This window comes from Pan paniscus, chromosome 7 (genome assembly GCF_029289425.2).
Source record: "Pan paniscus chromosome 7, NHGRI_mPanPan1-v2.0_pri, whole genome shotgun sequence".
Classification (NCBI taxonomy): Eukaryota; Metazoa; Chordata; class Mammalia; order Primates; family Hominidae; genus Pan; species Pan paniscus.
In genome coordinates, this window is record NC_073256.2 from 158537715 (window position 1) to 158550673 (window position 12959).

Below are 12959 nucleotides of genomic sequence, written 5' to 3' on the forward strand. Positions count from 1 at the left end.
ACACTTACCAGGAGCAATGCGCATGTTGTTTTCGTTATCATTAAATATAATACATGTTAAAAAAAGGAGCAGTCCCTCTGGTTTGCATGAGTACAGCAGACACCACTGTTCCCAGTGTGCCGGCCTGGCGTGGGCATGCCTGGTCCCGCTCCTGCCTTCCCAGCAGCTGTGTAGTTTCGGGGTATCCCCAGGTCCCACAGCACTCATCTCTCCTTCTTCACTATGTATCCGGATGACGCTATATCTATCGTTTTTTTCTTTCTTTTTTTTTTTTGAGACAGTCTCGCTGTGTCACCCAGGCTTTAGTGCAGCGGTGTGATCACGGCTCACTGCAGCCTTGAACTCCAGGGCTAGCTCAAGTGATTCTCCCACCTCAGCCTCCTGAGTAGCTGGGACCACAGGTGTGCACCACCATGCCCAGCTAATTTTTCTTTTTTTTTGTAGAGATGAGGTCTTGCTATGTTGCCCATGCTGATCTTGAACTACTGGAATCCTGCCTCAGCCTCCAAAAGTGTTGGGATGACAGGTGTGAGCTACATGCCCAGCCCCCAACTATCGTTCTATTGATAACACAGCCCCAGCCCCTCTCATACACTCTCCTCTGCCTTTCCACCGACACTACGTGACTTGAGGGTGGGAACCATATTGTGTCTGGGTAGCTCCAGCTCCTCCCGGGCTACTGTAACAATAGCAGCAGCAGCCACGCGCGCGTGTGAGCAGCTCAGCACCAGGCATGACGTAAGCACTTTGTGTAGTCATTCATTTAATCCTAACCACAATGAATGAGGTTGGGAAATGACAGATGAGGAAATGGTGGCAGAGGGAGGTTAAAAGACCTGCCTGAGATGACAGAGCAGGCAGGGTTGGAACTTGAGTAGACTGACCCTAGAAAAGTGGATGTTTATTAAATTTTGCTAGATAGACAAATGATGTAGCTGACTGTTTCCTGATGTCTCCCTTTACCTGGATATCTTATAAGTACCCTAAATTCAGCAAGTTCTCACACTGAAGCTATCATCATGCCCTTCCATCCCTACAAAAAACCCCAAACTAACAACACTTCCCCAGAGCCCAGTTGGTGAGCCCCAAATACTTTGCCACTTGTAAGTTCCACAGTGTGCTGGGCCTTCTAGAACCCTGCGGCCGTGGCTCCCACACAGGCTGAGGCCTCTCCTGCTCCGTCCTCCTGGGCACGTGTGGGTGCCGCTTCCTGTGCGTGGCTCCTGCATTTTCTCCCCTTGTAAAGCAGAGTCCTTTGTGTGTCTTGGGTCTTACTGTATTCTAATCGTGTGTTCCTTTTTATCTCAAGGCTGTCAGCTTCTCTGGGGCAGGAATGCATCTTGCTCTCTTTATAGCCTCAGCACCTCAAATGGTGCAAGCACCAAATAGGGACCCCGTAGACTTCGACCGGAGGGCCGGTGCTGGCTTGGACGCATTGCAGGGGTGGGGATGGTGGACTCTCAGCTTGCTGTGTGCTGAAACGTGACCCAGTTGGAAACAGATACTGGAATTGCCAAGGTGGGGAGGTGACCATGTCGCTGTTGCTTTTCATGTAGGATGACTACTGTTTCTACAATGGCAAAACGCACCGGGAGTGTCCTGGCTGCTTCGTGCCCTTTGCGGTGTGCGTGGTCTCCAGGTTCCCCTATTACAACTCCCTCAAGGACTGCCTTTCCTGGTGAGCTGGGGCACTGGGGGCCAGGGGTGGTAGGGGGCAGCTCTTTGTGCCTCTCCAGGGGAGCCAAGGGACCAGGGGGCTGGAGGTGGTGGGGGGGCAGCTCTCTGTTCCTCTCCTGGTGAGCCGGGGGACTGGACGCTGGGGGCAGTAGGAGGGGCAGTTCTCTGTGCCTCTTAGGCTGTTGCTTAAGGCTGGGGGCAGTGGGCAGGGGGTGTGGCAGCGGGCGCTCCTCTCTGTGACTGGTAACATACGGTAATGGCATGGTAGGAAAGGGATGAAGCCACACTGTTGGAAGTAAGGTTGATGTTCAGGATTTTCATTTTGTTTAGTTTTTCACAAAAAGGCATATATTAGGAAAAACTCTTTTCCTAGCTGAGAATATTAGGAGGCTGCTGTTTGTTCCAATGAGTTTTATTGACATTTTAAAGATGACCTTGGCTGGGTGTGGTGGCTCACACCTGTAATCCCAGCATATTGGGAGGCTAAGATGGGAGGACTGCTTGAGCCCAGGGGTTTGAGACAAGCCTGGGGAACATAGCAATACCCTGTCTCTAAAAGACAATTTAAAAACTAGTTGTCCCTGGTGGTGTGTCCCTGTAGTCCCAGCTACTGGGAAGGCTAAGGCAGGAGGATGGCTTAAGCCTAGGAGTTCAAGGCTGCAGTGAGCTGTGGTTGTACCACCACACTCCAGCCTAGGTGACAGAGCAAGACCCTGTCATCTTGTTTTGTAGAATCTGTAACTGTCTCCCTGCTGATGGTGAGTAGAAAGGCTGAGGACGTAAAGAACTTTTGAAAAATCAGAAAGACATCGTATAGAACCCAGTGGGCTCTCATTATCAAAGGATGCTTTTGTGACGTTGGGGGCTGTAGCCCAAGTTCAGACATGGTCAGTCCCAGTGGGCACTTGTGCATGGAGCCGTTTCTTTTGAGTCTCATAAAGTTACAGTCTGAGAATTTGTATTTGTTTGATTAAAGGCCGAGGAGAAAGCAGTTAACAACAGTTCCCTTTTGTGTCATCGTGCTGGAGAATGAGCCACGGCAAATCGCTGAATTGGGGCTGTTCTTGTTTCTTGCAAAGCACAGTCATTTGAGACCTTCTGCCTTGACCAGAGGGACGAGCCCCGTGGAGAGTGAGCAGGAACCTTACTGTTCAAATCAATGACTCGTAATTCAAATCCCAGCACTTTAGTGGTTTACTTCTTAAAATATAACTGGCTTTTGGACATAGTTTGGGTCTAGCCTACATTTTATTGCCATAGACATAAAATATCGTTGAGAACAGAGAGGTGACTTGGTCGTAGCCAATGAGCAGGTGAATTGAGCACATGCATGTTTGTTGAATGTCTGTCACCAGCGCCCAGGAAGTGACAGAATGCCAAGCCTGTACATGGTCCCCTTTTATTTACTAACTGATGATCTTCATTACTTGAAGGTAAACAGCGTTTTCACTATCTCTAGTTTCCTCTTCTGTAAAATGTAGATGGTTATTTCCACCTTTTGTTTGCTGAAATGAATGGGTGGTCGCCAGACAGATGCCCTTGGAAGACAGGAAGAAAGGAGGTGTTCTCTCCACCTCCTGGTCGATGTTATGTGTGTTTATTCAGCAATTGACCTTTCATAGTGTGATTGGCAACAGATATCCTCCTGCTAGACATTAAAGCAAACACATATTTAACTTGAAAATGTGTTCATTTTCATGCTTCTTTCTTTCTCATTGCCCATTGCTGTGTGATCAGAACTAGAAGGGGCGAAATACAGAAACAGAATACAGCCAGAAGAGGCAAATGACAGAAATTCAAATTGCAGTATGACAACACGAATTTGTAGTTTTAAAAAAATCGGTTCTGTTAGTGTGATAATATGCAAAATATGTCTCCACAGGGACAAAAAATGGGCAAGAATATATTTAGTTGTGTTTTGGGAATCAGAGTATGGGTAGTTTTTTTAAATTATACTTTAAGTTCTAGGGTACATGTGCACAACGTGCAGGTTTGTTACATATGTATACATGTGCCATGTTGGTGTGCTGCACCCATTAACTCGTCATTTACATTGGGTATTTTAATTTTCATTTACAAATTTTTTTGAGAGACAAGGTCTCACTGCCACGGAGGCTGCGGTGCAGTGCCGCTGTCATAGCTCACTGCATCCTCAAACTCCCGGGCTCAAGTGATCCTCCCAGCTCTGTCTCCCAGGTAGCTGGGACTACAGGCGCACACCACCACACCAGGATAATTTAAAAATTTTTTGTAGAGACGGGGGTCTCACTATTTTGCGCAGGCTGGCCTTGAACTCCTGGCCTCAAGTGATTCTCCCACCCCAGACTCCCAAAGTGCTGGGAATACCAGTGTGAGCCACCGCACCCACCCCTCTTATAGTTTTAAATTGTATACAGTACTTTAAAAGTCAGAGTCCATTTTGGAAACAGACTTTCTCAAGCACTCTCCTTCCAGGTGTTTGTTCTTTTATTCCTTACCGAGGTAAAACACACATACAGACAGACGCACAAATTCCAGTGATTTCCCACAAATTGAACACACACGTAACTAGCACCCAGATGAGGAAACAGAGCATGACCAGGCCTTCCCCTTCCAAAATATACCTCCCTTTGTGCCACCTGTCAGGCACTACCGCAGACCTGGGGCCACTCTGCTGTCATCCAGCAGCTTGGTGACTCTGCTTTTGGTGAAAGGTCCTGGAGCTGCTGCTGCAGACCCTGGGGAGATTTCAGTGTGATTAGAAATGCTAACGATGGCAACTGGGTTCTCATCTTTATTTTGCGGTTTGAGTTTTGTGTTTCGAATTTCAGTTTATTGGCTCATCTGAAGCCCTGTAAAGATTTTGAAGTGGACAGTCATATAAAAGATTTCGCTGCGAAGCTGTCTTTAATACCCAGCCCGCCACCTGGACCGCTCCATTTGGTAAAGTATATCTGAAATTATACTGTTTTTTCTTTGCAAATAGTAAAAGTAAGATGTTGAAGATAATGTAAATGCTCACAACTATTTCTGAAGTTGTAGCTGTTGTAAACCTCAAATAACATCCTAACCCCCCCGCCTCCCCACAGCTGACTGACTGGACCCCCTTTTGGCCAAGGGGACCCCAGAGAAACCCAAAAAACAGAATGACTGGCCAGAATGGAAGGGAGGTCAGACATGCCTGGTTATACCCTCTCCCTCTTGCGTGAGTGTATGGGGTGTTTGTGTATAGGGTTGTAAACTAAAACTAAAATCCTAAGCCTCCCTACTGACTGAACAGGTTCCCTCTTGGCCAACAGGACCCTAGAAAAACCTTAAAAATGAAATTCCCGGCCATGACAGGAAGGAAGGTCAGACACGCCTTGTTATGCCCGCTCCCTTTTGGAGTTGAGGCACAGCTGACCAGCATTAGGTTAAAATGGAGATCCTAAGACCGACAGAACAGACTCTCTGTGGCCATAAGATTCCAAATTATGAACAAAACCTAAGGTCACACAAAGCAAGAGTTAAGTCACTCCCTACAAACCATAAGAGCTCCTTAAACAGGTATAATGTAGCTTATTTTCCAGCCTGACTCTGGTATAGCATCCATGACAGATAGCAGACCCTGAAGAAAATCAAAGTATTTTACTGCAAATATGTTTCTTTGACATATTTTGAAATGGCACTGCAAAGCTGTCTTTTGTGGGGGAAATTTGCATCTGTAGAGAATCTATTCATGCAGCCAGGCCTGCCTTCCTAGGCCTTTGCCAGATCTAGGAGAGATGAACTGAGAGCCTGACACCTTTAAAGTGTGAAAAGAGACATTCACCATCTCTTCTCTCTGAGGGCTGCCACCTGTGAGGCTTCATTTATGTAGCAAGGGCCTCAGCCGCACACCCCCTTATCTTGACTCAGGCCTTCTTTCCCACTGACTTCAGATCTTTAGACAGTAGCTCATCTTTCTCAACCAATTGCCAAGTAAAGAATCCCTGAAACCCACCTATGACTTATACCCTCCTTCCTCTTTGAGATGCCCCACCTTTTTGGGCCAAACCAACCTCAACCTTCCACGGACTGATGTATGTCTTTGCCTGTCACTCCTGTCTCTGTAAAATGCATAAAACCAAACTGTAACCCGGCCCTCTGGGGACCACTCTTTAGACTGTTCCCTAGGCCACGGTCACTCAGAATAAACCCCTTTAAAATATTTGATAGAGTTTGGTTTTTCCATTAACACTGTGCTTAAATTATGTTTCTCAAGGTCCTTATGGGAACATTTTATATACTCTTTCTAAAGGTGAAAAGTTAAATATTTAGACTTGAGTTTTGCAGAGTGGCCTGTGATAAACAGAGCTAGTGATATGTTGTGGCACTTCAGTGGTTAGCATGTCAGTTCATAGCTCCCTATGCAGATAATACATGGAAACCTGAATCCTTTTGTAGAAGAATTTATTCAAATTACAGATTTTTCATTTATTTGTTTATTTGTCTTTAATATTGAATATTTTATTTTTATATATATATATATTTCTTTTTTTTTTTGAGGTGGAGTCTTGCTCTGTTACCCAGGCTGGAGTGCAGTGGCGTGATCTCGGCTCACTGCAAGCTCTGCCTCCTGGGTTCAAGACATTCTCTTGCCTCAGCCTCCAGAGTAGCTGGGATTACAGGCATGTGCCACCACGCCGGCTAATTTTTTGTATTTTTAGTAGAGACGGGGTTTCACCTTGTTAGCCAGGGTGGTCTCGATCTCCCGACCTCGTGATCTCCCTGCCTTGGCCTCCCAAAGTGCTGGGATTACAGCGTGAGCCACCGCGCCCGCCCTGGATATTGTATTTCATTTGTTAGTGTTTTCTCGTGTACAGTGTGATTAATGAGAAGTTACTGGTTTTATATTTTTTGTTACTCTTAGATGTAGTGCTGTGTTACTTAATGAACAGGCAAACATTTCCCAGGCTGGTTTTTTTTCTGAGAGATGTTACTGGCGATTTCAAGACACAGGGTTTGGGGTTAAGTGAAGCTGGAGATGTGGCTGGCCACCTTCCCCTTTTGTTTGTTGAGAAACATGTCAGGTTGCTCAGCTATGTGAAGAAACCCGTTTGACTCAGCATGTTCCAAACTAATTTTAACTGTACTTAGGATGCTGCTTTTTATTTTTTCCTTTAATAGACATCCGTCAAACGTCTCAAAGTGTTTAGTAAATGTCGATTCAGTTTCATTGTGCTAGTCCTCTGAAAGATTATACGTATTAATCTTGATCTTCTACATTTTTCTTTACTGACAATGGAAAAAATAAGTTTCTTGTATCAGAAGACACATGATTGTGAACTTAAAATGTGCGTTTTTAACATTACCCCAACCCCAGCAGTCTGCTGGGTGGAAAATCCTGCCGGTGCATTCCAGTCCAGATACGGAGCAGGCCACCCGTCTCCGTCAGCTCTGCTCCCAGAAGCCTTTGTAGGGCACGTTTATCGGCCGCGTGTTTTATGTGGATAGTTGGCATTTTCTTGTCAACAGTATGTGCAGTGAAGTCATCAAAGTTTATGTTCTTGTTCTGTAAACGCAGCAAGTATTTACTGAGGGCCTGTGAGATCCGTGAACAGAGCCAGACCTCTGACTTGAGAGCAGTTTCAGGGTCAGCAGTAATGAGCTGCACTCGGCCTTTGAACATAAGGAATGCGTGCGTAGCACTCCCAGCGCTGCTCCGGGTCTCCTGGCCTGGTGACTCTTGGCTCCTTCATCTCGACGCACCCGTGAGGAAGGTGACTGAGGGTTGCCGCTGGCCTGCTCTTCCCTCACCCATTCCGTCCATCACTCAGCCTCGCCGGGCTACCTTCAGCGTTCCTTTCCAGTTTGCCCATTTCCTTGCTGCCGCTTCACTCTGGGTCACCAGCTGCTCCCTGCTGCGTGACTTGGGGACCACTGGCCTGTCTGCTTGGGTTCATTCTCGCCCCCTCCATTTGTCCTCTGCACAGTGGCTGCAGAGATTATTAACGTGTGGACATTGGGCTTTGCTTCTCTTCCCCAAGCCCCACAACAGTTTCTCACCGTCTACCTTCCTCAGTCCTGCAGCCTGGACCCTGTCTCACTGTCCAGCTCTGTTTTATGCCACTCCCCCTGGCGTGCTGATGTCTGGCCTCACTGGACTCGTGTCCATCCCCTGAAGGTGCCGCCACAGGGCCCTTGCACACGCTGTTTCCAGAAACACTGTTTCCTCCATTTTCTTGTGGCCAGCTGTGGCTCATCTCTGGTCACTCTCAGCGGTCAGGTCTTCGGATCGTCTTCTCTGAGTGACCCCCGCTCCCCATCTCTCCGATAGCACCCAGTTCTCATCCCGCAGGGCATGGCACAGTTTGTAATTAGGGCTTCTGTGCATGTGTTTTTGTTTAATGTTTGTCTCCCCCATCAGACTCTGAGCTGCACGAAAGTAGAGGCCACACCCAGCACCGCATATCCAGAGCTCACAGCCGGGCCCGCACAGAGCTGCCCAGCAGTGAGCTGTGTGGTGGGCGAGCGTGTGCAGGGATGCCTCGGATTCCTGTGTTAGCCAGTCAGTGCCCGCTGATCTGCGTCCCGTGCGTGTGTCTGAATGAGTGACTCAGTCTCTATCAGGCTTGACTCAGTGCAGCTCTCCCATACCAAGTCTAATTAGCTACTGGCTCTAAGTTGGTATAATGCTTGTGATCTGTTTTAGGGAATGTCATACATGAGTGTTTATTGTTTTGAATAAATCCAAGAGGTCAGTGTAGGCCAAGGTTCTCATCTGATGCAGGAGCCAACCCAGCCATATCTTCTAGAACCCACTGCAAGCTTAGAGGCTGTTTTCGAGAGCAGTAGTGAGATGGGCCTTGTGTTTTGAATGCGTGTGTGTGCGTTCCTCATTACTTCTGGTCCGGGTTATCTCTGATCTATGCTGGTGGAAAGGAGGGAGGAGGGAGGGGGCCCCATGGCACAGGGAGTAGAGGACAGAGCCGTGCCCTGTGCCTTGATTCCCTGGTTCCCGTTCAGCCCCCTTCCTCTGATGGTGCATGGACCAACAGCCGGAGCAGGGCAAAGACTAGAAACAGCCCCACTCTGCGCTCACCTGCCTTTTCTTGCCCGCCAGCGGGACTGATTTTACTTGCTTTGCAAATCTTTGGCTTAATTGGGTGTGCAAAATCTCACACACACACACTCTTCTCTTGTACTGTACCTGAGTCATTTTCTATGTTGCTTTGTATGTGACACCTGTTCTTTCCTGGGGCTCAAATCAAGCTGAGATTTGGAAACTGTTTACCTTAAATATCTCTCTCCTCAGTCTCTTCATCTATGGAGTGGGTGAAATAACAGCCCACTTCAGAGAGTATGAATATTATATGCTGGAAAATCTCTAGCATGCACCCGAGACCAACCAAAGGCTGGTGGAGTGATTAGCGTTTGTATTTTTTTTTTTTAATCTTTAATTGGATAGCTGGTTGGCACATTTGTTTTTTGAAATATTGAAAATGTTTCATGTAAAGTTGACAATTATTAATACTGTGCCACAACTTGGATAATTTAACTTTGATTTCTTTTCTTTTACATAAAAGAACTTTATTCACATAAATGAATCTGCCTTTTTTTTTTTTTTTTTTTTTTTGAGAGGAGTTTCGCTCTTGTTGCCCAGGCTGGAGTGCAATGGCGCAATCTCGGCTCACCGCAACCTCTACCTCCTGGGTTTAAGCGATTTTCCTGCCTCAGCCTCCCAAGTAGCTGGGATTACAGGCATGTACCACCGTGCCTGGCTAATTTTGTATTTTTAGTAGAGACAAGGTTTCTCCATGTTGATCAGGCTGGTCTTGAACTCCCGACCTCAGGTGATCCGCCCGCCTCAGCCTCCCAAAGTGCTGGGATTATAGGCATGAGCCACCACACCCGGCCGAATTTGCCTTATTTTTAACATGGCTTGCTTCTGTAGACAAATTGGTAACAAGAAAGCAAAGAGACCCAAGCACAGTAGGTCCTCAGCGTGGCTGGCAGGTTCTCAGAAACTGCAACATTAAGCCCTGGGTCACAAAATCAATTTCACCATAAACTAATTGATGCAGACAAGAGTTAAGTTCCTGTGGCATACTACTGGTCATAAAAAAATCACCAAACTTCTAAATAAAGACCCAAAGCACTTCTGATATTAAACATTGAAGTAAATGGGAGCTGTATACACATTTAAGAACAATTAATTAAAGTAAGGAGGAACATCATTTTCCTGCTTATTGCAGTTCAGGGTTGAGGGTGGACGGAGGCCATCCCGGCAGCTTAGGGCCAAGGCGGGAACCAGCCCTGGCCGGATGCTGTCCCATGGCAGGGCCAATCCCACGCTCTCCCACACTTGCTCACACGGGGACCTGTCCATATGTGCCGGTTGGGCTTCAGGAGGACCTGGAGAAAACCTAGCCGGGCACGGGCACGAGGAGAATGTGAAGGTGTCCCCCGCTGGGACGCGATTCCTTTTTCTCATCAACATTATAAGAAAACGATGTTATTCAAGGACCTGCGTCTTGTTAGGAAGCAACGCTGGTGTCCCCACCACCAAGAAATTACCACCTTTTCTTGTTTTCAGTTTCAGTTTTCAGTTTTCAGCATGCAGGCATGCTTAGAATACAGACTTGGGTGACTGGGAGAAAGCAGGGCCACGGGAGACCTTGTTTGTGACCTGTTTTCTCCCCCAGGCTCCCTGCTTCGCTTGATTTCTTACCCTCCCAGGTGTTCCCTTGGTGGAGTCTCAGCTGTCTGCTCTGATCATGTCTCTCCTTTCTGTCTCCCTGTGCTTTGCTTACACTTAGATCCGTCCATTACGCTCGTTTCCTGGAGCTTTGGGTGCCGAGCTGGGCACCCAGCATTTCCTGAGGGCCTCCCACGTGCCAGCACCCGGGTGGCAGGAACTCACTGTTTGCAGCCCATTTCCTGGCAGGCTCAGAAGCCCTCCCTCAGTGAAGGAACTGAAGCTTCTCCTCTGGATTTCCTCCACCAGGTCCAGCCGTGTCTCAGTAGCCATTCTGTGAATACAGAATTTGAACTGAAGTGTGACTTCAAAGTAATACATTTAGAAAAACGTCTTTCTTAAAATTTGAAATGCACATGTCTTGAAGGAGCTTTGACTATTAAATTGTCAAAGCTATTAAAAGAGAGTTCATAGCATACACTAACTAAAAAGAATATGTAATACCTAAGAATAATTTGAACATGCTTGATTTAGAATTTGTGTTAATTGGGACAAATATCTGTCCTGTAGTTTATCTCTGTCTAGACAATGAGTAGTTTGCTGATTAATTAGAGCTTAAGGAATTTTGGCTTACTTAGAAAAAGACATTAAGTACTTAATTTATGTTTGAGCCTTTATCGGCAGTTCTGTATATCTCTAGACCGTTTGGTTATTCTGCAAAATTTAACATGGCAGCCTGTGTCTTCAGAAATGTTTTCTAACTCTGATGCCCTGGGCACCGAAATAGTGACGGTAGTGCATGTCAGCCTCTGCCCGGAGCAGCTCTTTGAACTAATGATGGGAACTGGTTGTCGTAGGTATTTAACATGAAGTCGCTCCAGATTGTGTTACCTGCCCGAGCAGACCTCGAAAGCCCCATCCTGGACCTGGACCTTCACCTGCCCTTGCTGTGCTTCCGGCCTGAGAAGGTGCTACAGGTACGCGGCCCCGCCCCGGCGAGCGCGTCTTGTGCTCCCTGCCTTAGTGGGGCATCAGAGCAATGATCAGAGATGATGAAGATGCGAGTTTATTCCACAATGCACCGACTGGTATACTCGAAATGTTTATTATTATTTTTTAAAGCCAGTGTTCCTTACAGTGCATGATATTTGCAAATGGCACCCTTTGCAGAGTCTCAGGTGGCTTTTGTTTGGCAGATGGAGCTGAGGGACCAGGGAAGAGCCCGCAGTCAGTCTGGTTTGGTTGGGTGGTGTGTTTATGAGCATTTTCTCTTTATTGTACTGAATCAGAAGTGTGTACATGGGCCGGGTGCGGTGGCTCATGCCTGTAATCCCAGTACTTTGGGAGGCGAAGTGGAAGGATTGCTTGAGGCCAGGAGTTTGAGACCAGCCTGAGCAACATAGGGAGACCTTGTCTCTACAAAAAAATTTTACACTGAGCTGGATGTGGAGGCACGTTGCTGTGGTCCCATCTGCTTGGGAGGCCAAGGTGGGAGGATTGCTTAAGCCCAGGAGTTCGAGGCTGCAGTGAACTATGATCACACCACTGCACTCCAGCCTGCGCTGGGCAACACAGCGAGACCCTGTCTGTATTTTTTTTTTTTTAAAGCGTGTACTCAGTGCGGCGGGTTCTCCCCTCAGATCCTGACATGCATCCTGACGGAACAGCGGATCGTCTTCTTCTCCTCGGACTGGGCTCTGCTGACGCTGGTCACCGAGTGCTTCATGGCCTACCTGTATCCGCTGCAGTGGCAGCACCCCTTCGTGCCCATCCTGTCGGACCAGATGCTGGATTTCGTCATGGCCCCCACGTCCTTCCTGATGGGCTGCCATCTCGACCACTTCGAAGAAGTCAGCAAGGTTAGGTAGCGAACCTTTGATTTGGAATGCTAAATTCCTGTGAGTCCATCATGGGGACACATGGGAAGATGCGTCTGAAAGTGCTCCGCGGTGAAGGCGGGGTCTGTGTGCCGCAGAGAGGTCACGGGTACCGTGAGAAGTGGCTGTTCACTCACTGTGTCGTTGTCCTGTGATGAAGCCGGGACCCCTTAGTCTCCTAGTGGAGACAGGACAGTGAGTGTGCCCACCTCATTGTCCCGGTGAGGGCCGAGTGAGGCAGTAGCCAGCACTGGGCCTGCAGCAGGTGCTCATAGGTGGTGCTGTTGTGATCCCTCTGTGGATCTGACACAGCATGTTTTTAGTTGGTGAGCTGATGAATTTGTGCTAAATATTGTGATGATGCCAGGAGGTGGACTGGGTTTGGTTTTTAAAAATAGCTTTATTGAGATACAATTTACATACCTCAAAGTTTACCCAATTAAAATGTATGAATCAGTGGGTTTTAGGATATTTATAGAGTTGTGCAATCATCCACCGTCCAATTTTAGAAGGGAAATTTTCATCACACATTAGCAGTCAGCCCCCAGGGCCTGACAGCCACACCCATGCGCTTTTTCTCTGGGTTTGCCGGTTCTGGACCTCTCGTGGGAACAGAGTCGCTCCATGCGCTATCCTTCCATCTGGCTCCTTCCACTTCGCGTCATGGCTTTGAGACTCCTCCACGTGGTAGCATCTCTCAGCCCTTTATTTTTATTGCTAACTAGGGTTTCATTGTATAAATAGACCGAGTTTTGTCCATCCACTCA

The 12959-nt window shown here is 47.4% G+C and overlaps 1 protein-coding gene across 9 annotated transcripts in view; it reads left to right on the forward strand.

The window, feature by feature from the left end:
• The window catches only part of DENND3 (DENN domain containing 3), a 68133-nt gene that overhangs the window by 11167 nt on the left and 44007 nt on the right, over positions 1 to 12959 (forward strand). For 6 of the 9 annotated variants that reach the window (XM_063606920.1, XM_008972865.5, XM_008972870.6 and 3 more), the window contains 4 exons: positions 1557 to 1678; positions 4488 to 4599; positions 11173 to 11292; positions 11956 to 12174. In XM_063606920.1, the coding sequence (XP_063462990.1) occupies positions 1557 to 1678; positions 4488 to 4599; positions 11173 to 11292; positions 11956 to 12174 (573 nt within the window). Of the gene's footprint in view, positions 1 to 1556; positions 1679 to 2653; positions 2674 to 4487; positions 4600 to 10442; positions 10688 to 11172; positions 11293 to 11955; positions 12175 to 12959 lie in introns of those variants that run through there. The other 3 variants (XM_008972867.5, XM_008972868.6, XM_034966713.3) reach the window with 3 other exon arrangements.